The sequence below is a fragment of the Bubalus kerabau genome, chromosome 8 (assembly GCF_029407905.1).
Source record: "Bubalus kerabau isolate K-KA32 ecotype Philippines breed swamp buffalo chromosome 8, PCC_UOA_SB_1v2, whole genome shotgun sequence".
In the NCBI taxonomy this organism is placed as follows: domain Eukaryota; kingdom Metazoa; phylum Chordata; class Mammalia; order Artiodactyla; family Bovidae; genus Bubalus; species Bubalus kerabau.
Window position 1 is genome coordinate 117,146,144 of NC_073631.1, and position 24,504 is coordinate 117,170,647.

The 24,504-nt window shown below is 52.2% G+C and overlaps 1 protein-coding gene and 1 long non-coding RNA gene across 2 annotated transcripts; both read right to left on the bottom strand.

Moving 5' to 3' along the window:
• Positions 1 to 6: 6 nt before the first annotated feature.
• On the bottom strand, positions 7 to 23,925 carry GBX1 (gastrulation brain homeobox 1). Its single transcript, XM_055589425.1, has 2 exons — positions 23,379 to 23,925; positions 7 to 3,351 (listed from the first exon to the last, which is right to left on the bottom strand). The coding sequence occupies exons 1-2, from the start codon at positions 23,923 to 23,925 to the stop codon at positions 2,804 to 2,806; spliced, it is 1,095 nt and encodes a 364-aa protein (XP_055445400.1). The 3' UTR covers positions 7 to 2,803.
• On the bottom strand, positions 7,372 to 16,651 carry LOC129659669 (uncharacterized). The gene is made up of 3 exons (XR_008718172.1): positions 15,839 to 16,651; positions 10,652 to 10,764; positions 7,372 to 8,043 (listed from the first exon to the last, which is right to left on the bottom strand). It is a non-coding gene; the product is annotated as an uncharacterized LOC129659669 (long non-coding RNA).
• Positions 23,926 to 24,504: the final 579 nt, after the last annotated feature.

Sequence of the window (24,504 nt, forward strand, 5' to 3'; positions counted from 1 at the left end):
GTCTGTCAGCCGCCCCAGGAGGGGAGACTGGCCCTGTGCTTCCCACTGGAAGCTCCCCGCCGCTCCCCCATCACCCTCACGGAGGTTTCCTGTTGGTGTCCTTGTTTTCATCCGTATGCTGGCAAGTAGCCTTATTAACGCCACGCCTGTGCTGGCCCAAGGTCACCCACAGAGAGGGCAGGAGTCGTCAGGGAACCAGCCCCACAGCCAGACGTGCAGGGGGTCAGCGCCCGGGAGAGTCTGAGGATGTGATGGGACAAGGGGGGCTTGTGTCAGGGGAAGAGACACATCGCCGATGGCAGGAAGGCCCCCTGGACTGCCCCCAGCCTCCCCGCCAAGCCAGAGGCAGGACCCGGGGCCCCTGCTTATCCCTCGGACTGTCCCTTAGTCTCGCTAGAAAGACGACCTGGAGAAAACCTCTGCGTGTGCTCTTGAAGAACTTGCCAGGTTAGGGTCCCCGCTCTTGAGGGCGCTTGCCGCCACCCTGCCGATGGCCTGTGTGCGCGGTGGGTGTGGCAGGCTGGCGGGCTCTGCGTGGGTGCCTGCCAGGGGGAAATTAACCAAGTAAAGCTATTCAGAGAGAAAACCGGATTTTATTTTCTTCATCCACAGCCCCTTTCGCAAGGCGGATAAACACCTTAAGCAAAGATAAGGGCAGAATAGAGACAGAGCTATGGGTACGTGTAAGATTGGGTTCCTGGGCTTAGAAAAATGCTAGCCATAATCATCTCCTTAGGTTCCCTAAGGAAAAGAAGCCGCTTGAGAGGGTGAATAACTGCCTGGTATAGTTCAGGAGGCTGCAGAGGCAAAGCCAGGAAAAAATAAAAAAAGCCTTGGCTTTGCCAGTTCTTGCCCACCACTCGCCCCCAGCCCCAGGGCAGGGGCACAGAGCCTGAGGGCCTCTGCTCCTGCCCTCATTAGACCTGCTGGACAGGATTCCTGAGAGCAAGGTGACAACATCTCCTGGGATCCTTGATCTCTCTATGCCTGACTTCTCTCCTAAAAAGAATCTCACCCTGTAGGTTCCCTCTGTGGGTGAGTCTAAGGTTTCAGACAGCCTTGATCTAGATCAGGGTGGGGCTCGCCTGGATTACATTTTTCCTGGCCTCCAGCCTTCCTGGAATTTAGCCAAAGAAGAGAGAAGACACTGGATGTGTGTCCCAGCCCGGGCGCTGTGCCGCCGTGGCTCAAGACCAACCACAGCTCCAGGGTCCCTTCATTCTGGCTGCCAGAGCCGCTGGGAGGGAAGGGCTGTCACAGTCCCATTGGGAGAGGCGGGTAGTGCACGTGTGAGCAACTAGATGGCTGACCAGCCCGGAGCCAGGACCCACAGCACCCTGCCCTGGAGCAGTGAGGAGGCTGGCCAGGGCTGGCTGGGGCTGCCCTTCCCTCCCCTTGCTCACCTGCCTCCCGCAGAGCCTTTTAATCTCAGTGGCTCAGGAAGAGAGCAGGTCCTGTTTCTTCCCAGGCGGGCCCGGTAACCGTGACAGCAGCTGCAGCCAGTTTCTCTGGGTACAGGATGTCAACCCGTCTTGCGAAGGCGGGGAAGCGGCCGACAGCTTCAGCTTGTCTCGTTCCCTCCTGGTCTGCCCTGTGCCCTGAGGGTGTCCCTGAAGCCTCATGTCTGTCTGTCTCCTTTGTCCGCCGCTAATGCTGTTCCTTAATTTGGTCGCAGAATTCCCAACCCGAAGCCTTTAACTCCTATCTCTGTAGCTTCCCCCACAGCACACACCCTCCCAGAACCACCAGACGCGCATTCCTGCCTCCTGCACTCTGCAGTGGGCCCTCTCAAACGGAGGAGGACCTGGGGTCCCAAGCTTTGCAAACGGGGCAGGGCGGGTGGGAGGGGAGACCACCCCCAGTGCTGTAAGCACAGAGGACTGGTGTGGGTCTTCCGCTCCAGGCCCTCAGGTCTGGAATGTCAGAGAACAGCAGACAGGGCCTGAGCTGCCTAGTCCTCTGCGCAGAAGACGATTTATGATGGTTGGGCTCCCAGGTGACGAGGGTGAGCCCCTGGCCTGACCCGGGCCCTCACAGGACTCATGGCCTCCACCTAGTCAGACATGCCCTGGACGTACCGCCCCCTAAGAACCTGGGCTCCAGCACTTCACTTCCTCTCAATTCAAAAGCGAGTGAGTCCTCTACCCTGAAGCAGCGGTGCCTGTTAGGAGCGTGAGATCTGGAGGCGGGAACAGTGGGCAGTGATGCAGCGGGAAAGGACAGAAGCAGAGGTAGGTTACATGGGGGAGATGGTGAGTGCTGAGAGGGTCCCTAGGAGGGCAGCAGGAGTTCCAACTTTTGCTTGTTTGCATGTCCTGCGCTGTAGACCGGCAAGGCGGTGCCCGCCCTGGGGCTGGGAGGTTAAACTGAGGCTGGAGGAGACACGACCTCCCCAGTCCCTCTGGAAGACACAGACTGAGGCAGAGAGCTCCATATATACAAACTGTACACAAAATAAATAAGGAGCTGTGACCAGCTTGGCAGGTCTCACCCTGGCTGCCTCCCGCCCCTCAGAAGCGACTCTAGGGCATCAGTTGAAGGAAGGGGCACCCTGCAGGCCCAAGGAGCCCCCTTTTAGTCCCAGCAGCTCCTCAACAGTGAGAACCCCTGAAGTCCAGGCCTGGGGCCTCCGGCATGGCCCAGGACCCAAAAAGGGTCCGCATCTCAGGTTGCCAGGAGGGTCCCCCAGAGCTGTGCCAATTGCTGACAGAGCCCCATCCAAGGGCAGGACCGTGGCAGGGGCCCCTGTGGTCCCCAGAGCCCAGTCCAGTGTCCGCGCAGACCCGTGCCTCCCGGGGGCCCCTCAGGGCCGGGCCCCCTGCTCCATCTGTTGGTGCTGGCTCCTCACGGCAAACCTGTTGACGTGCACGGGTATGGGGACCACGATCTTGGGGTTTCTCACGGGCTCCCCAGAGCGGCTGCTCACGTTCCCAGCTTTGATGCGCTTCCACTTGGCCCGCCGGTTCTGAAACCAGATCTTGACCTGCACCTCGCTGAGCTTGAGGGCGTGCGCGATCTGGGAGCGCTCGGTCAGCGAGAGGTACTTCTTGCAGTGGAACTCCTTCTCCAGCTCCAGGAGCTGCTCGCTGGTGAAGGCCGTGCGGCGCCTCCGGCTCTTGCCCCCGGGGGCCGGGACTCCTGTCGAGGGTGCCCCCTCCTCCACTGAGGTCCCCAGGCCGCCCTTCAGCTTTGGTTTAGGTCCCAGGAGGGCCCCGGGGCCCCCAGCAGAACTGTCCAGAAAGCCGTCATCCTCACTGTCCGCGCCCGAGCCCTCTTCCTCCTGCTCACTGCCTGCCGGGTCTCCTGCGGGTGCCTCCAGCTTTTCCTCATCGGAGCTGTACACCTTCCCCTCTGCTGCAGGGAGTGGGGGCCAACAGGGTGGGGTCGGGGTGGGATCGGGTTGAGGGGGAGGCGAGGAGAAGGCAGACAGGTTGGAGGTGGCACATGGAACCGGGCCAGGCGTGGAGAGCGTGCCAGCCGGAGGACAGACAGACATGGAGGGGATAAGACAGGAGGCACACAGGCAGGGCAGAGTGGGAAGAGGTTTGGGAGGACAGAGAGATGGGAAGAAAGGTATTAACCAGCACAGACTTCACTCGGGCAACGTGAGGGAGGCATCCATCAAGAGGGCCCCATTCCTAGGACCCGGATGCCTCGGCCCCCACCCCTCAACCTCATTTCCCTACCTGCTACCTCCCCGGCTCTCTCTAGACCCCAGTGAAGGGCTCCCCACTCACGAACCGCCCCTCCAAGCCCAGACCCTGCAGCTGCTCATGGTGAGGAAACAGCTGGAGCCGGGCTCGGGATCCTTTCAGTTACTACAGGCAGGAGTGAGAATGCAGGAGGATTCACTTTTGCAGGACAGAGAGGAGGCCGCTTCTGTTCTCCTCCCGGGCTCCTCACTTGGCCTCATGGGAAGAGCCACGCGAGCCCCTCTGGTCCGCCCCCCTTCCTTCCCTCTTTCCTGGAGCTGGGAATCTTGGCATCTTGTTTCCAGATGGAAACTTCAGGGTCATGTGATTCCCTCCTGCCCCAAACTGGGATCTAGGAAGTGTTACCCAAGGACCCGAGAGTCAGGAGGTGTCTGTACCCCCACCTCACCAATTCTCTGTAACCAGACCATCCAGCCTAGACCGGGGAGCCCTCCCACCACACACACCACATTCTTGATGGCCAGGTTTTTCTTCCAATCACGCAGCTCCCCCAGGACCCTTTCCAGCCTTCATTTTAAGAAGATGCCATCTCAAAAAAAAAAAAAGATGCCATCTCTTTTCCACCTTCCCTCTGTCCCAGCCAAGCCAGTGAGAAGCATCAACAGCTGCTTTCTGCCCAAGTTCAGAATCCCGGGGACCCTGAGTTCAGTGTCAGCTGAGAACCGGAGGGAACACGGGAAGCAGAGGAAGAAATAGAAGTGCAGCTGGGGAGGGAATACAGAGAGGAAAAGGGGGAAAGAGAGATTCTGACTCAGTAGGCTGCTGGTTATTTGTAATCACAGGCATATAAACATTTTAACCCATACATAATTCTAAAGCTTAATTCCATCGTTGGTTGCATCATAGGGACATTTTTATCGGAACCACAGATAAGCCATGACAAGTGTCTTTTAGTGTTTGAGTTTTACAAAATCCCTTGTTTTCTGCCCAAAGGACCAATCAACAGGGGAACCACAAAAAATCAAAAAGAAAACCTACCGGTAGAAAGGAGAACGAGAAGAAAACAGATTAACCCGTCAACTGAACAGTCAGCCCCTCGCCAGAGGAGCTCGCAATGTACAGGTGGGGGCGCATGTGTGCACATCACCCCATGTGTCGCACGCACACTCCGAGGTCGAGAAGGTGACCCCGCGAAATGATTCCTAGACGGCCGAGTGCGCGCACGCATGCGCGAGCTGGAGCAGCTCCATGCTCCCCGCGGGGCCGGCCCTACTCTCTCACCCCTGCCATCCCCCTGCGCCCCCGCACCGGCCCGCTCACTTTCCGCTCCCTTCCTCCACCCCAGAGCTGTCCTGAACGGATGCTGTCCGCACCTGTTCCTTTTGCTCAGGAACCACGTTTACATTCTCCTTAGAGGCCACGATACAGCCTCTCCCGGCTCACCCACCCCATCCCAGTCCCCGCACGTTTCCACCCCTCCTCCGGTGGTGTCATTCCCGGGCCCTGTCTCTTCCTGGAGGGCTTCCGGCCTTCATCCACCATCTCAAAGCCCACGTGGCACACCCCCTGACAGCCTCACCCAGGCCTTACTGCTCCCCTCGAAGGTGGGCTTGGTTCTCTGACAGCCCACCCAACTTCACCCACCTGCGCCCATCCATGACCTGCCTCTCGGGGCTCACCTCCCAGCACCCTGGGCTTTCTCCCTGCCTTCATCCCGATCCAAAATTGGTTTAATTTCTGCAAGATTCACATCCCTGGGTCCTCATTTCATGTCATTAGGGGCCCTTTCCCAGGCCATCCCCACCTCCCCAGAACGCAAGTGTAACATCCGGTGTCCCAAACTGGACTCCTGGACCTTCTTCAGAGTCAGCTTCTCCCGGTCTGAACCCCCCCCTCTCTTTCCATCTCAGGTAGTGCTAACTCCCCCCACCCACCCCCATTATTCAGACCAGACCTTCACTCCCACCACCAGTGACCAGCCCACCAGCAAATCTCAGTAGAGCCGCAGCCCAACTGACTTCTCATCACCTCCTCTGGGTCCAACTAGCCCAAGTCACTCTCCTCTCTTGCTAGTTCATCAACGTTTTCTCCTGTTCTGCCCCTCCCACCCCTTCCCATGGGTTATTCTGTTTGGAATACTAGATTCTTCACCTAGATTCTGGCACTGGCTTATTCCCTATCTCCTTCAGGTCTTTATCAATGAGACCTTACCCGATCTTCCTTTTTAAAATCAAAACTCCCTATGCTTCCCATCTCCCTTCTCTGCTTTACTTGTTGCTATGGTATACGTAACCAACTTTATTCATTTATTTTTATTGGGTTTTCAGGCCTCTATCGCGCAGCAAGTATGTGGCTCCTCAGACGCCAGACCTCCGGGCCTGCTCCCAGGGCCTCAGTTCCTGAGTCAGGGCCGCGTGTCAGCCGGCACTCTGCGAGGCTTGCAAACACATTCCTAGGTCAGCGCGGTCCTGCCCATGGGGAAGGAGGCTGCGGGAGTGCATCTGATGGGGCCGGGTGCCATGCTGGGGTCACCTGGCTCAAGGGCACCTGGCACCTCCCATGGGCCCCCGGCGAGGAGTGGCGGACCGGCCCCTGGCTTGCCAAATGCCAAAGCGGGGAGCAAAGCTAGCTCTGGCAGAAGGAAGCAAATAGCAACGGGATGCCTTTGCAAGCAGTTGCTGGGCTGCCCCACGTTAGGGCTCCCCGGGAGAAAAATGCCATTTTGGCCCCTAGGCCCGGGATCCAGGTGGGCACCCAGGGTGTTCTCCCCGCAGGATCCAAGCACAGTGCAGACAGACCTAGGCTCACGAGCTCTCTCCTGCAGAGCAAACGTGACGGAACAGCCGTGTGGAGGTTGCCTTGACGTTCCCTGGGAGTGTGGGAGCCCTCCCTGGGCGCAGGGCCTCAGGGGCCATTGCCACTGCAAAATGAACTGTTTTATTGGCTGTCTCTTCCTACTAAAACGTTAAGTTCCATGAAGGTGGGCTTCCCTAGTAGGTCAGCTAGTAAAGAATCCGTCTGCAATGCAGGAGACCCCGGTTCGATTGCTGGGTTGGGAAGATCCCCTGGAGAACGGATAGGCTACCCACTCCAGTATTCTTGGGCTTCCCTGGTGGCTCAGCTGGGAAAGAATCTGCCTGCAATGAGGGAGCCCTGGGTTCGATCTGTGGTGGGAAGATCCCCTGGAGAAGGGAAAGGCTACCCACTCCAGTATTCTGGCCTGGAGAATAGTCCATGGGGTTGCAGAGAGTTGGACACGACTGAGTGACTTTCACTTTCTTTCACTTTCCAGGAAGGTAGAGATTTATATACATATATTATATATATATTTCCCTGCTATATTCTCAGCATCTAGAAAGCTACCTGAACAGAGCAGGCACTGAGAAAATACCTCCTTTTTAAATGTATTTTTATTTGGCTGCACCGGAATTAGTTGTGACATGAGGGATCTAGTTCCCTGACTAGGGATCAAACCCAGGCCCTCTGCAATGGGACCACCAGGGAAGTCCTGGATAAGTATTTGTTGACTGAAAGAAAGAAACTACTCCAGAGCACTTTCTGATTCTCCCTCTCTGTCCCTCCTTTCTCAAGCCTCCCCTAAAATATTCCCGACAACCCTGTTTCTCCAGCCCAACTCCAGACATAAGACATCCTCTCCATAAATATTATTCTCCCCACTTTCCAGTGAAAGTGAAAAGTGAAAGTCACTCAGTTGTGTCTGACTATTTGCCACCCCATGGACTATACAGTCCATGGAATTCTCCAGGCCAGAATACTGGAGTGGGTAGCCTTTCCCTTCTCCAGGGGATCTTTCCAACCCAGGGATCGAACCCACGTCTCCCACACTGCAGGCAGATTCTTTACCAGCTGAGCCACAAGGGAAGCCCTAGGCCCTCTGATCTCAGAGTCGCTGGAAAGGAATTTGTGTGGGGTGGGAACGACAGGATCTTATGCTAAAGGAAATCAAGGGCAACCCCCAACATCATTATTAAATCCTCTTTTAATTTCTAATTTTTAAAACATGGCTTGCAGTAAACAACAACAGAAAAAAAAAAGCTTGTTAAAACCCAGCCCAGTACTACACTACTTTAACCAGCTGCTACAAAAAGGCAGAAACTAGGATTCAGGGCTTGAAGGATGAAATCATTTAGCACAGCTCTAAGCACCCAGGGGGTGTCCAATAAATCTAAATTGATGATGACTGAGATGACGTTCCCAGGTTCCCGATCTGGCAGGGCCCTCCTGAGATCACATCATCCATCGCTCTGTCTTCACACAGATTCCGTGAAAGTCGAGCCCACACGAGCAGGCGACCCCCAGGGCTGCTTTTAAAGCCATACAGGAAGCACAGGTTCACAACCTCTCTTGGTTACTTGATCCCGGCGGGATTCTGCGTAGTGAGGGGTTGGGGAAGGGGAAGAGTTTTTCTCTGAGCCTTTATAATCATGACATTGAGGGGTCTGATAAGCAACTCTTGGAAGGAGATGGCAGGGAAATAGAAGAAAGCGACAGAGAAGGGAAAATACTGTTAGCTCTCAGAGGAAAGGGTCTGGGACAGTGAGCGAGGCTGGGGAGGCGGGGCAGGCAACCAGGGGCAGAAGAATCAGATGATCAGTCAGAGAAACTGAAAGGGCTGAAAAGTTTAGGGAGAAAATAGAAAAAAAAAAAAAAAAATCGGGGAGTTGCAGGGGGAGAGAGTAAAAAGCCTTCCAAAAAAAAACAAAAACCCAACAGATGCTACACTCTAAACACTGATGGATTTGGAGCCCAGCCATTTGCTCTTAGCTCCACCAGCGCCAGGAGCATTTTAGAACTCAAGACCCAAAGTGACCGAAACGTATTCTGAAGGACTGGCTGAGCAACAGAGCAGTCCGGTCCTTTACAACATAGCAATCCTGGAACAGCCTTACTAGTTTCTCATGAGTTAGCTAAAAAATTAATGCAAACTCTTATTGAATTCATAATACATACCAAATAGCTGCTACTGCTAAGTTGCTTCAGTTGTGTCCGACTCTGTGCGACCCCATAGACGGCAGCCCACCAGGCTCCCCCGTCCCTGGGATTCTCCAGGCAAGAACACTGGAGTGGGTTGCCATTTCCTTCTCCAATGCATGAAAGTGAAAAGTGAAAGTGAAGTCACTCAGTCGTGTCCGACTCTTCGCGACCCCATGGACTACAGCCTACCAGGCTCCTCCATCCATGGGATTTTCCAGGCAAGAGTACTGGAGTGGGGTGCCATTGCCTTCTCCATACCAATAGCAAGCACACTCAAAACAAAAATTGCACATATAAAAATGGTTTTGACTAAAACCTGACAAGAAGCACATCTTGTTGATAAAATTTCTATTTGCAAAATTTGATTGAGAATAATTGAACCTGGTGGATAAACTGTCCATGAAAGTAAATTTCTAACTGCAGATGCTGTATAGCTGGCTGATGTGAACCAAAAAATTTGATCAATAAAACATCGTGAAGAATTTTCCATGGGAAATAATCATCTTGGTGAGAAAATTTGGGGCAGAAGGAAAAGTGTTTCATTGGGAACAATCTGGCTGTGCTAGGTAGGATGGCCAAACAGAGAAGCTCTGTCCTTTGTGATTAAAAGTGACATTACTGGTTATATAAGAGAACATTGACCTATATGTAAAATAATCAATAAACACCTACTGCATAGCACAGGGACATCTACTCAATACTCTAATTACCTATATGAGAAAAGAATCTTTAGAAGAATAGATTTATGCATGTGAACTGAAGTGAAAATCGCTCAGTCGTGTCCAACTCTTTGCGACCCCATGGACTGTACAGTCCATGGAATTCTCTAGGCCAGAATACTGGAGTGGGTAGCACCTCTCCAGGGGATCTTCCAAATCCAAGGATCGAACCCAGGTCAGGCAGATTCTTTACCAGCTGAGCCAGCAGGGAAGAAGATTTATGTATATGTATAATTAAACTTGGACACAGAACTGGACATGGAAAAACAGACTGGTTCCAAATCGGGAAAGGAGTACATCAAGGCTGTATACTGTCACCCTGCTTACTTAACTTACACGCAGAGTACATCATGAGAAATGCCGGGCTGGATGAAGCACAAGCTGGAATCAAGATTGCTGGGAGAAATACGAATAACCTCAGATATGCAGATGACACCACCCTTATGGCAGAAAGCAAAGAACTAAAGAACCTCTTGATGAAAGTGAAAGAGGAGAGTGAAAAGTTGGCTTAAAACTCAACATTCAGAAAACTAAGATCACGGCATCTGGTCCCATCACTTCATGGCAAATAGATGGGGAAACAATGGAAATAGTGAGAGTCTTTATTTTCTTGGGCTCCAAAATCACTGCAGATGGTGACCTAAGCCATGAAATTAAAAGATGCTTGCTCCTTGGAAGAAAAGCTATGACCAACCTACGTAGCTTATTAAAAAGCAGAGATATTACTTTGCCAACAAATGTCCACCTAGTCAAAGCTGTGGTTTTTCCAGTAGTCATGTATGGATGTGAAAGTTGGACTATAAAGAAAGCTGAGTGCCGAAGAATTGATGCTTTTAAACTGTGGTGTTGGAGAAGACTCTTGAGAGTCCCACAGACTGCAAAGAGATCAAACCAATCAATCCTAAAGGAAATCAGTCCTGAATATTCGTTGGACAGACTGATGCTGAAGCTTCAATACTTTGATCACCTGATGTGAAGAGTTGACTCATTGGAAAAGACTCTGATGCTGGGAAAGATTGAAGGCAGGAGGAGAAGGGGACGACAGAGGATGAAATGGTTGGATGGAATCACCGACTCGATGGACATGAGTCTGAGCAAGCTCTGGGAGATGGTGAAAGACAGGGAAGCCTGGCGTGCTGCAGTCCATGGAGTCACAAAGAGTCTGACACGACTGAGCGACGGAACTGAATGGATAAGTAAATCACTTTGCTGTTTACCTGAAACTAACGCAACATTGTAAATCAACTATACCCAATATAAAATAAAAAATTTTTAAATGCGTACACTGTTTCCAGCTTGTTCCCTGTGGGCAGCCTTTGTTTATCTATCCAGGGGAAATGGCAGTGGGGCAGCTTGTTATTAGGAAACATCAAGTCCTCCTGGTAGATGCTATTGTCCTGAAAAGCAGAAATCACATGGTTTGAACCACGATTACTTGTAGGGTCCACTCCAGGGGCATTGTCCCTCTGCAGAGAGCAGCATGCAGGCTTCAGGGGCACCCTTGCAATGAATCTTCCTTGGGAGAGGACAAGAAGCTCTAACTTGGGGCCAGAGACCCCCGTGGTAGGTGTTCTCCAGTAGGAAGAACAAATACCACCAGGCTCATACCACCTAGACAGGAGTCTATGGCCGCCAAGGTCAGCGAGGATGACAGGCCTGGGTCATGAGGCAGAAGAGCCCCCAGGATGCAGAACCACCTTAGACCCCCAGCCACGGGAACTCACAGAGCTTCTGCACCGTCCAGCCCTCACCCGGCCTGCTCTGGTCCAGCTGACATATAACCAAGTCATTATTATTTGCTGAGAAGCCTCTCCCCCACTACACTCAGTTCTGGCTTCTCTTCCCTCTATTTAAAGAACAACGACCTTCACAGGCAGGTCTCCCCTGGTAGCTCAGGGGTGAAGAATCCGCCTGCTAATGCAGGAGGTGCAGGTTTGATCCCTGACTCGCAGATCCCCTGGAGGAGGGCATGGCAATCCACTCCAGTATTCTTGCCTGGAGAATCCCACCGACAGAAGAGCCTGGCAGGCGACAGTCACTGGAGTCACACCGAGTTGGACATGACTTATCGACTAAACAACAACCCTCACATGCCCCAAACCCCTCTCTGGACAACTATCCAGCTTCCTGAATACAGAAGGGTGGGGTCAAAAGGTGGGAAAAATCCAGGTCATCTCCCCAAAAAGAGGCATGTGTGCACCACCTTCATTTTACCATCACACCCAGTTTGTAATTATTTCTCTTTCTGGAGACGGTACCTTCTCCCATCCTTCATGGCAACTGACTTGCTTTCAGTGTGTCTTTCATTCGTCCTCACTAAGTTCATGCCCTGCTATGCTGCTGCTCCTTGCTATACTTTTAGGTAAAATAACGAATATTCACTTCCTCTCTCTCCACTCTCCCCGTGACTCTTCAGCATTCTTTACTCCAAATCCACATGAGAACTTCCTCTGTGTCACTGCGGTCCAGAGCCCCTCCCACCTTCCTGACAAGGTCACAGAGACTCCCCCACCACCACCTGCCCACTCCAAGCTTGGAGCTCCTTTCAGGGCATGCTAATGCCCCTCATTGGAAAAGACCCTGAGGCTGGGAAAGATTGAAGGCAAGAGGAGAAGGGGATGACAGAGGATGAGATGGTTGGATGGCATCACTGACACGATGGACATGAGTTTGAGTAAGCTCCGGGAGTTGGTGATGGACAGGGAAGCCTGGCGTGCTGCAGTCCGTGGGGTCACAAAGATTCAGACACGACTGAGCGACTGAACTGAACTGAATGTGGTCATTGCCAAGAGCACCCTTGCATGACCTTTAACCTTCCCAAGCAATATCACACTTAGTACGGTCATCTTCAGGCAACTCATTGAAGTAGAGCTGACCTAGCAGTGGTAGTAATGGGAGGTTAGGCACCTTATTTTCAGGTGGAGAAACAAAACTGAATTTCAAAAAGATTAAATGATTTCCCAGTCACACCACTAGGGACAGAGCTGGTCCAGAACCCTGCTCTCCTAAGTCTCCAATCAGCTCTTCCTACTCTTCCCAGTAAACTGTCTTCCTCCCTCCACTTGGAGAAGTCCTCCCCAGATGCTTCATCAGATCAACAGCCTTCCTATCAAAGCCAGTTTAGGTTTAGACCTGGTCCTTATTAGGACCACTTATCACCTCATCCTCAACACCTTCCCTTAACATTCTTGGAGATGATCCTTAAATCGCTGCAGGAGAGGCCTCAATCCCCGAATCTCACCTTTGTCCTGTAACAGGCCATTTCCCCCTCAATCCCAAGACAAAATTCCCACCTGATCTTTCTCCCGTTTGCTTTTTCCATTATTACTGGTTTGTATGATATCACCTTACCAGTCACTATTTCTTTTATTTAAAAGTGTATTTTCTCACTTAAAGAACAATACTGCCCACTGATGGAAACAGTTTTTCTCTCCCCAAATATTTATTTATTCATTTGGTTGCCTTGGGTCTCAGTTGTGGCACGCCGGACTTTCACTGTGGCTTTCCTCCCTGATACTGAAAGGGAGTTCAAAGAACATTCTTTCCTTCCTTTCAGCTTGCGCCTCCTGTTCACTCATGGCACCTCCTTCTTTGGCCGTTGTTCTCCGTCAACTGCCCAGGGGAGTGGGGATGTCAGTCACATTTCCCCACCTTCACAATCACAAGGACAGTGACCTAGAGCTGGCCGATCCACACATAACCATCTCCTGGGGCCTTGACTCAAGCTAGTGAGTCAGTCTTCTTAGGACTTCACACGTGCTGTGCTCCACTGGGGTCCCGGCCTGGGATGATAAGAATTGAGGGCGGCTTAAGCTTGTGCCCTCCCTTCTCACTCACCAGGAGAAAAGGAGGTGGAGGCAGAGAGAGGAGCCAGACCAAGAGCAAGACAGAAAGACCCAACAACATGGCTTGCATTTTTGGATCCACATGAATCAATAAATGTCCATTTTAGTTTAATTAGGGAAATGTCCCGAATATTCACTGGGAGGACTGATGCTGAAGCTGAAGCTCCAATACTTTGGCAACCTGATGAAAAGAGCTAACTCATTGGAAAAGACCCTGATGCTGGGAAAGAATGAGGGGAGGAGGAGAAGGGGGCTACAGAAGATGAGATGGTTGGATGGCATCACCGACTCAATGGACATGAGTTTGAGCAAACTCTGGGAGACAGTGAAGGACAGGAAAGCCTGGCATGCTGCACTCCGTGGGGTTGCAAAGAACTGGACATAACTGAGCAACGGTTGTCACAAGCAACCCAAAGAGTTCTGGTTACAGACACCGCTGGAACTAGAAGTGACAGGAATCACATGACTCCAGGAAAAGGAAGCCCCCTGCCTCTCTCCCACACCTCTCCCATCCAAAATAATTTCCCCCCAAAGATACCCAGGTCATCCCTCAAATTACTCATAATAGTGCCACCTAAAATTTCACAAGTTTGAAAGTTATTTGGACTTTTAAAAACCCTCCTTAATCCATCCAGTGTGAATTATTTTAATCCAATAGCCGTGCTCCTAACACTAAGCTGAGATAAGACATATGAGGGAATAGGGATTGTGATGAAGAAAAAAGTTTTTTGTTTATCTGTTTGCTGCTTTTGGTTTTACGTTTGTTTTAACGGGAAGAAAGGAAGAACAGGCTCCCTGGGACGCAGCAGAAATGCTTTGGGCAGCCGTGTCCACAAGGTGTCTACACAGAGTTTCTCACCAACATGTAAGACAGGAAAACTGAAAAGAGGGAGAAAGAGCCAAAGAGAAAATCTGGAATCTACCTGCATTAGATGCATGCAGCGTTTTCTCCAGGCATGCCCCATGTAGACTAAGTCCTCAGGATACAAGGCTATGTTACCATCACCCCCAGAAACATCTGTCCTTTCCAGTTCAGAGAGTGTCACCCATCACCGCCTCTAGGAAAGATGCCTTTCCCAGCTTAATCCCCAGGAAAGCTCCCCATCCATTTCTAGCACGTGGACAATACCGATAATTTCCCGCCCACCTATTACTTTAGGAGGCTGGACAAACCGCTTCTCATTTAATCTTCAGATCCATGAGGTAAGGATTGCTGCCGTTTATTTTACTGGTGAGACAACAGAGACTGCAGAGGTTAGTCTTCTGCTGTAGGTCACAAAAGAGGTGGTGCTGAGATCGGTATCCACTTGACCTTAGCCAAAAGGCCAAGAAGCAATTGAGATCGGTATCCAAAACCTGTGTCTGTTCCTCCAGGCAGCACGGTCTCTCTGTTATCAATGAATGAAACAGAGACTGAAACTCAATGTCACCCTGTCATAAATCCTGTACCAGGGACATCCCCGATGGTCCAGCGGTTAAGAATCTGCCTGTCGGTGTGGGGGACACGGGTCCAATCACTGGTCTGAGAACTAAGAACCCACATGCCACGGGGCACCTAAGCCCGTGGGCCACAACTACTGAGCCTGCGCTCCAGAGCCCAAGAGTCACAACTACTGAAGCCCGAGCACTCTAGAGCCCATGCTCCCCAATGAGAGATGTCACCGCGGTGAGAAGCCCGTGCACGGCAACTAGAGAAAGCTGGGGCGCAGCAACAAGGACCTGGTGCGGCCAAAAAATAGCCAAATAAAAGTTACCGTTTAGAAACCCTGATGGAGAAATAGCACAGGGGACCAGGGGCTGACCGCACAGCGCAGCTGTTCTGTCTCTCACTCGCCATAGGGCACTTTTTCCTTCCTCACGACATCCAGTCGGTCACAACTGATCTCTTAATGGAGATCAGTTAAGATCTACCCCCTTTTATCAAAGGTTTTCTCATTCCGTACGACTGCTGTCCATGGCCTCCACTCAGGTAACACACCCCTGGTCACAGATGATGGAGCCTTTTCCACCCTAGAGCCCAGCCCTGATTCCATCCTGAGATGTGGGAGTCCGGGTGCTGCCTCCTTGACACTGACCATGACAACTCAGCACTGAGAAGTAGAATCTGCCCCCCCTGACCCGCCGACCCCTTGCTTTTTGTGTGTGTGTGTGTGGTAGCTTTTTTTTTCTATTTTAAAGGGAACAATTCACTAAGAAAGGTATCCTTACAGACAACAGAACTGTCAAGCTGGAGTGACCTTAGAGGTTACCTAATTCAAACCTCTAATTTTACTGATGGGGAGGCTGGGACACACAGAGGCGTGATTTGGCTAAGACCCCTCTGTTACACACTCCCAGGATGTGCATAATTTATAGGATAGTTGTCATCCATTCCAGCACAACCCAGGGCTTTCCAGGTGGCTCAGTGGTAAAGAATCCACCATCCAATGCAGGAGCAGAGGGAGAAGCTGGTTCAGTCCCTGGGTCAGGAAGATCCCCTGGGGGAGACCATGGCAACCCACTCTAGTGTTCTTGCCTGGGAAATCCCCTGGACAGGGGAACCTGGCGGGCTACAGTCCACGGGGTCACAAAGCGCTGGGCATGACTTACTGAGCACCCATGCATGCCAACACAAACTGATTCTCACCTTCAGTCTCAGGGTAATTTCGTCTCCCTCCCTCCTGGAACACCTGCATCGCTTCTCTTCCCATTGCTCCCAGTATAGAGTTCCGGCTTATCTAAGACTTCTACTTTAACACCTGAAGCTCCAATACTTTGGCCACCTGATGTGATCAACTGACTCAATGGAAAAGACCCTGATGCTGGGAAAGGTTGAAGGCAGGAGGAGAAGGGGACGACAGAGAATGAGAAGGTTGGATGACATCACCAACTCAATGAACAGGAGATTGGGCAAACTCGGGGAGATAGTGAGGGACAGGGAGATAGTGAAGGACTGGCGTGCTGCAGTCCATGGGGTCGCAAAGCGTCGGACACGACTGAGCGACTGAACAAAAGCTATCATAATTCTCAGTCAAGGAATCCATCTCCCACTGCCCCCAGCTCAGGAGTTTTCAGTTTCCCCCACCCTCATTTTCACAAAGTGCTTTCTCCACACAACCCTGATCTCTGTTAGTCTTGGCCCCACCCTGCCTTTTGCTTCTAATAAGACACCTCCTCTCATCTCCGGGGAGAATATTCCTTTCCCTTCCGTGATGGAAAGGGAGGGAAGCCACTGCCTCCGGACGACTTGCCTTGCTGTGCTGTCCCTTCCGACCACAACTGAATTCACCCGTGAAGGTCACTCCTCTGTCACACCAATTCAAGCTTCTCTTTTCCCTCTCACTCTCCCAATGAGCACTTCAAAACTTCTTCCACATGACTCTAAACTGTAACTTTCTCGAAGAATGCGTCTTTTCGTCAGTGAAATACCCCAACCTCTCCTCTCCCATTCCTAATCCAGACCTCCTGCATCACCACGGCAGCACCTGAAGAGGGCGCTCTCCACTCTGCCTTGGTTCGGAGGCAGGAAACCGCCCCCCCCCCACCCCTGCCCCCACCATTCCCTCTGGGGAAACTTCTCTCCCAGGGAGTTCTTTTCTTCCCACTGCTCCTCTTCAAGCGCCTCTCTTTTTTGTATATCTACCCCACTACTTATATCATTGCTGCTGCCTAACTCCTAATCCGTTTCACCGCAAAGATCCTTCTTTCTCTGTTATTTCCAAGGCAAATATCCTTGCCTGTAGCTTCTCACTCAAACACTACCCTCAACGCCAATACTTGGCTCAGAATATTACGGTCCTCCTTTCCAGTTAAAACATTTGCCCCTCCTCATTCCAATTACTGCCTCTCCCCCACTAGTCCCAGTATAGACTATTCAAGCCCATTGCACTGAGTATAAGAATTATGTCCCAACCTTTTAGAATCTAGGTTTCCCTGATAGCTCAGTTGGTAAAGAATCTGCCTGCAATACGGGAGACCCTGGTTCGATTCCTGGGTCGGAAAGATCCGCTGAAGAAGGGATAGGCTATCCACTCCAGTATTCTTGGGCTTCCCTGGTGGCTCAGCCGATGGTAAAGGATCTACCCGCAATGCGGGAGACCAGGGTTCAATCCCTGGGTTGGGAGGGTCCCCTGGGGAAGGCAAAGGCTACCCACTCCAGTATTCTGGCCTGGAGAATTTATACTCCATGGAGTCACAAAGAGTCGGACATGACTGAGTGACTTTCACTTCTAGAATCTCCAGTTCCCTAGTTAACAGCAGAGACCCCTCCTCTTCCAACCCTCCCAAGTGCTGCCCTCACTGAGGCACGAGGTATCTCAATATCCATTCCAATCCTCCCAATAACATTCTCTGCCTCACCCAGGGTCAAAGGTGGCAGCCAGAAAAAGCCTGTGAACCCCTTCTCAGAACAGCGCTTTTCTGTGCATAAGTTAAAACACATAGGATTACATTAGGGAGCAATTATATAAAATACAGTTATCAAATATTTTAAATGTATTTGAGATATGCTGCTGCTGCTGCTGCTAAGTCGCTTCAGTCGTGTCCGACTCTGTGCGACCCCATAGACGGCAGCCCACCAGGCTCCCCGGCCCCTGGGATTCTCCAGGCAAGAACACTGGAGTGGGTTGCCATTTCCTTCTCCAATGCGTGAAAGTGAAACGAAAGTGAAGTCGCTCAGTCATGTCCGACTAGTAGCGACCCCATGGACTGCAGCCTACCAAGCTCCTCCGTCCATGAGATTTTCTAGGCAAGAGTACTGGAGTGGCTTGCCATTGCCTTCTCCGATTTGAGATACAATCACTTACATTTCTTTATCAATTCATTAAACAACAATATGTCTCCAAAAATTGTTAATTTATATGAAAATATCTGCGATCTCTATTGGCGACAAAACTCTCAGGTACTGTGGACGCTGCGATGGTTTCTGGCCTTCATAATCACAGGACGTGTCAAATTTCAGTGAGAAGCTAGTAGAAATGTAGACATAAAATTTTTTTTCCACATCCATAATTAACAGATTTCCTCACAAGGGGTCCATGGAGTCCATGTTAACAGTCTGACTCTAAATTCTGAGGCTAGAAAACCAAGCTTTTAGTTCTATAAAGCTGAAAGGAATGTTAAAAATAATCTGAACTAAAACTTTTACATTATAGGTGAGGAAACTGAAGCCTAGAGAAGTGATAAGATTTTGAATCACCTATAGGGTCTTAAGCCCTGGCGGCTCAGACAGTCAAGAATCTGCCTGCAATGCAGGAGACTCGGGTTCCATCCCTGGGTTGGGAAGATCCCCTGGAGGAGGAAATGGCAACCCACTCCAGTATTCTTGCCTGGAAAATTCCGTGGACAGAGGAGCCTGGGGGCTAAATCCATGGGGTCACAAAGAGTCCAACATGACTGAGCGATAAACATAGCATCTTAAGGGCTTCCCTGGTGGCTTAGCAGTAAAGAATCCACCTACAATGCAGGAGCTGCAGGAGATGTGGGTTCAATCCCTGGGTCGGGAAGCTAGCCTGGAGAAAGGAATGGCAACCCACTCCAGTATTCTTGCCTGGAGAATCCCGTGGACAGAGAAGCCTACAGCCCATGGGGTTGCAAAGAGTCCGACAGGACTGAAGCAACTTAGCACCCACACACGCAGAGTGTCTTAAAACTAAGGTCATAACAGACACACAACAAATGTTTCCTGAATTGAACTCAGTGGCTTGCCGAAGCTGTAGAGCTAATGACTGACAAAGTTGAGACCTGAATCCCTGCGTCACTCCTAAATAAATGTCCATTTTCACTCACATGAAGTTAATGCAACATGTGCCTTCTGTAGATGTCAATGGAGCAGTCCCTTTCCCTGTACGCTCATCCTCAAAATTTCTAGGAAAACATGCTCTCCTTCACTCCCAAGAAAAATCTCCCTCCTGTTTCTAACAGAAGTCTCTGATTCCACGTCACATCATTCTTCCCAGTTTTTTCCTCTTGTGAGTAAATATATTCCGGCAGTCATAATGGATACCTGTTCAGAAATTAACTGATGGGTCGTCTTCAGCGCTCCCTGGCTACGGCCAGGTGCGTGGCTGACCTCAGTCAGCACTCAGATATCACGCTAGCCTCCTTGAACGGTTTCCATTATTATTGCCAGTCTCTATTCAGAAATTAGCAAATTTTTTTTCTGTTTAGTTTTAGAAGAGAATGCTCGCTACCCTGCCATCTCCCTCCCAGGTTAGTCCCCCCATGTTCTCTTTTCCATACCATCTCAACCACAAGTGGTTTTTCCCTCTCCACGCTCAGCAGTGGCATTATCTTTCAAAACACTCGCACTCTATTTGTGTTGCCGACACAACAATCACATACAGAGTATCCACCATCCTTAACTATTTGTTTTCAGGCAATCCAGTCCTTTTCCCCCTTGAATGAATTGCTGCTCTGAAACGCCTCCAAATGAAAGTTTTCTCCTGAATTTTTCCAAATGGACAGCTCTTTTCATCATTCCCTAGCACGCAGCATCCACTTCCCCCATCTTCTCTGTGACATGTGTGAGTTCCACGTTCTCAAGTCAGCTTCGATAACTCAGTCAGAGCTCACACACCTTCACACGAAAGGTCATCTCTGCCCATCCCACTTAAGGCAGAACTCTCTTTCTTCATGTCTTTTGGGGCCAACTGGTCTCTTCCCTCCATATTCCTAGCACATCAACAACTTCACTACCCACCTGTTTCAAAGCTCCTTTCCCCTCATCCCTTTCACAGGACCATTCTTACAATTCTCCAGATTTGATACGTCAGCTATGGTCCACATGAGGCTACAGACCACGTGAAACGTGGCTGGTTTGAACTTGAGGTGTGCTGAATGTGTGAAACAAACACTGGATTTCAGAGACAGCGTGAACAGAGGATATCAAACATCTCATTAAATTTTTTATATTGAGTAATGCTGAAATAATATTTTGGACATGCTGGGTTAAATAAATTATAAAAATTAATTTCACCTGTTTTATTTTACTATTTGAATGTGGCTAAGAAAATTATTTTAATGACATAAATGACTTGCTAGATGGCACTGCTCTGGGAGCTTCTGTTGATTCATACTTTTAAATCTTCCCTGCTAGTTCAAAATTCTGTTATCACTCCTATTAAGACATCTCTCCCAGTTATCCACATCGACTGCTCCCATGCTCCAAACTTAGAATTGCTTTCAGGGTACCTTTTTCAAATCTTTTCTGCCCCCATTATTTCTGTACACGGTATTTCTCTTTGCCTGCTAATATAGCTTCTACTCTGCTATCAAATCATAATAAAGTTCTGCTTTCTTCCTCATCAATTCTAGTAGGGCGCTATCTGTCTCAACTCTCAGCAAAATTTTTAGAAATAGTCCTTCTAATTCCCAAGAAAAAGAACTTCACTCACCATCCTCCAAATTGGCCTATCTTCACTGTAATTTCATTTAAATGGATAGTAATTGTAAGACACTAGACAAATGTAAATTAATAACATCAGACCCACGTTACCCATTCACAGTAGAATAGCAATTCCTCCTCTGTCACTTTAAAGATGCCATCCCGTCTCCAAAATCTTCTGTAATGAGGTTCCAACTCCATTATTCGCTCTAAGAACTCTTTTACTTCATACTAAATACTCGAATACAATTTGCCAAGCAGAGTGTTCGCTTTCCCACCACTTTCAGCATGAGCCATGCGTCATGACTCCTCAAACCCATTTTATGTCTAACGTTTCTGGAATTGCTATTTTCTTTTCTCAACTCTGTTGAGGAAAAAAAAAATCAAGACTGGGAAGGTGGACATGAGTAGTGAGGTGAAGACGAGTAGGGCGAGTTTGCACTAAGAGGGAGAAGAAGCCGCAGTCACAGGAAGCCCTCCCATTCATTAACTGCGAACCTGCCATCTGAAATCTCGCCTTCCTGCTCAGCTCCGGAAGCCCCACTGAGAACCCTTTCTGTGCCTCTCTTCCTAATGGGGGGATGACCTTCACTCCAGCACCTCTCAGAATTCTTCCTCTGGGAGGTCTCCTTCTCATCCTTCTTAGCAAAGAAATTCCTTGTTGTTACTCCAGGAACGACGAACAATCCCCTTTACTGCTTCCAACGTTCTCTTTAGGTGAGGAAGCTCTTTTCTTTCTCGTTCTGTATATAAATTCATTTCTTGTAACTCTCAATACTGACAAACCTTAAAAAAAAATTACTCCTAGTGTTGAAACGTTCCCCTCTTTCCTACTAGTATATTTATTTAGCTCCTTCCCAGTCCTCTCAGGACAGAACTCTTGCACACACACACACACTTCTGGCCCAGAAATGCTGCTCCCCTTTTCCTGGAGCCAGCACTGGAAACCCCTTGCCCGTCTCTTCCAACAGGCAGCCCTCTCCGTGCTCGCATCTCTGGACGATCTGGGCGCGTAGTCCATCTGTGCGCCTCTATTCTATTCCTCAGCGTTTCTCTTCTGTCCTTTCCTTCTGCTTTCCCCACCTCCACGCCTGGTGTTCCTGCCGATATTCTACCTGCTTCAGAAAAGAGGCCCCACTGCACAGATGGGGCAAAACAAGAAGCGGGCGGAGGGGGGAACCTGAAGAGCAGGACGAGTTGCTTGGTCTCCCATGCCCTGGGGATACTCCACCCCTGCTCTCCTCCACTGGGACGTCTTCCTCTCCCCTCTGGCTCTGCTCATCTGCTCCTCAAGCGTCTGCTTCTCCTACTGCCTCCAAACCCCTTCACCCCCCAACGCCACCAGCCTGGCTCTCCCTTCTGTCTCAGGACTCCCCACCAATCCTTCCCTCCTCCTGTCCTCCTGTGGCTCCTCCCCACCCCCACCCCTTATCTTGTGGACATCTCCTCCCAGGTTCCAGCTGCTGCTCTATCATTTCCTCTGGATCCTTCCCAGGAGATGCTGCCTAGATTTCAGTCACTGGTTCCTCCTGGTCCAACCAGGTACAAAAAACCAGCAGCTGAGTACCCCAGAGCCAGAATGCCCAGGGCTAAAGGGGGAAGGAAGAGGCAGACAGACTGCAGAGCAGCCCTTGGGGTCTGGAAGAAGTACTGGCCCTTTGGACAACTCTGAGAAAGGGCCCAGGAACCCCTCCCCAGGAACAGCTCTCCTGACGAAGGACAAAGGGGGCTCCTGGCTCTCCTTGTCTCCACTAGAGTCCTCCCCCAAGCCTCCTGGGTCCCTTCCACCTGCTAAACTGGATGTGATGAACGGTTAAGCAGAGGCAGCTTCATCCTGATGTTCAAGAACTTGAAGCCTCAGAACACCACATTGCAAGCAGTCCCTGTTTTTCTTAAATAGGGCCCACCCACCAAACTGCATAAGCTGGGGGTCTCAGCACACCTGAATCTGCCTCTGGAGAGTAAAAGCTTTTCCAGCTTTTAGGGGTTAAAGGTCAACAGGGAGGCCTGTTTGGACTGATTAGAAACAGGGTTGTTTGAATACACCTCACCTCTCCTGAGAGGTGATTCTCCTATGGAGGATCAGAGATCCCTGAACAATCTCTTAGCTGAATCTCACTGGTTCCAGGATCTTAGCTGGATTCTGGACTCCCAGGCCTTGGGGCCACACCCCACTCAGCCCTGCCTTCAGCCTGTCTCTCGGCCTCCCAGACCACCTCAGTCCGCAGTGCGAGGCCCTCGCTTGATTCTCCAAGGCCTGACTGTAAATCCGCCAGTTCAGAAGCGACCTCCACACCCAAGAGACACACAGGTCCCCCCACCATCAGCACCACTTTAAGACGCTCCCTTTGCCCCTGCGTTCCGAGGGTCCGCAGGGGGTCAATACCACCGTCTCCGCAGAAGCCCTTACTGAACTGACAGCTGCCCCACTGCCCCCTCACCCGGGGGTCTGGCTGGTGTCCCCAGGAATCCCATACTTGCAGCTTCTCTATTCCCAGCAGAGGAGCAAGAGGTTCTGCAAGCAGCCGCGGGAGCCGGGGCAGGACTAGACCGCCAGGAGGCAAGCCGCTAGTCTGGCCGGGAGCACGGGCGAGTCTCGGAGCCGAGGCTGCAGGCTCTCTGGAGGCAGAGCGGGCGGCGGATCTGGGACCTGGAGGTGGCTCCGCACAACGGCGGCGCATCTGGGGCTCCGGGACTCCGGGGGCTCTGGGCAGGTGTCGGGGCTCCGAGAGCAGGCTGCCGCCTCGGACTTCCAGGGGGACCAGCCTCCCGCCCGGAGACTTGGCCGGCCCCGGGCACTTACCCGGCAGACTTGGGAAAGTCTCGGAGAAGTGCGCAGGCGGGGGCACTGGGGGTTCTGCTACTTTCTCCCGGGCGGGCAGCGGCTCGTCGGCGTCCAGTCCACCCTCCGGGCGTCGGCCGCCCGGCTCGGGGTGGTTTCGGGCGGCAGTGGCGGCGGCGGCGGCGGCGGCGAGCTCCGGGGGCCCGTAGAAGGCGTCGGGTGGCTCCGCGAAGCTGGGCAGCGCGGTGGTCAGCGCCACCATCGAGGGCACGGCCTGGCCCAGCCCCGCGCAGAAGGTGTTGGTCAGGCGGCCGGCGAAGGAGGCAAGCGGGGCGAGGGGCGGGAGGCCGGCGGGCAGCGGCGCGGGAGCCAGCGCCTGCGGCAGCACGAGGGGCCGGTAGGGCATGAACATGGGGTAGCCGGTGTACAGCAAGTGGCCGGAGCGCGGCGGCGGCGGCCCGATCAGAGAGTCGATGGAGAAGGCGGTGCCCGGGCCCCCGCCGCCACCGCCGCCGCTGCCGCCCCCGCCGCTGCCCCCGGGGGCGCCCCCGCCGCCGGCTCGCTGCATGGTGCCCGGAGCCGCGGCCGCCCCGGGGCGCTCCCCTCCGGGTGCCGCCGTGCGCCCCCGCGGCTCGGGCGCCCCGCGCGCGCACGCCGGGCTGGCTGCCTGGCTCCCGGGCCGAGGTGGCGGCGGGGCGCGGGCTCGGCGCTGTGTGGCTCCGGCGCCGCGCTCCTCTCGCTCATAAGGAGGGAGGGGGCGGGCAAGCGGGCGGGCTGGGGGTGTCGCCCTCCGGACTCATCCATCTTCCTCAAATTACGCTTCACTTCCTCCCTCCGCCCGCAGCCTCCGCGCCCGGGCTCCCGCTCCCTCCGCAGAGCCCGTTCCCAGCGGCCCGGCCAGTCGGCCGGCCCGGGACCCCCGCCCGCCCCCCGCAGCCCAACCAACTATTATTAATGGAGATTGATGAGGCCGGACATGCCGCTTTGTGAAAGTTTGCGGCCGCCGAGGAGGCAGCGGCAGCGGCGGGACCGGTGCCCCTCCCTCCGGCCCGCCCGCCCACCACCTCCCCCCACCTCCCCCCACCCCGACTCCGGCTCTGCCCACTCGGCTCCCGGCGCGGATCCGGAGGCGGGCCCCCCCGTGGAC

Coding starts and splice junctions, on each gene's coding strand:
- GBX1 (XM_055589425.1), bottom strand. CDS start 23,925: ATGCAGCGAGCCGGCGGCGGGGGCGCCCCCGGGGGCAGCGGCGGGGGC. Junction 3,352..23,378: donor GACTTTCCCAAGTCTGCCGG/GTAAGTGCCCGG, acceptor TCCCTGCAGCAG/AGGGGAAGGTGTACAGCTCC.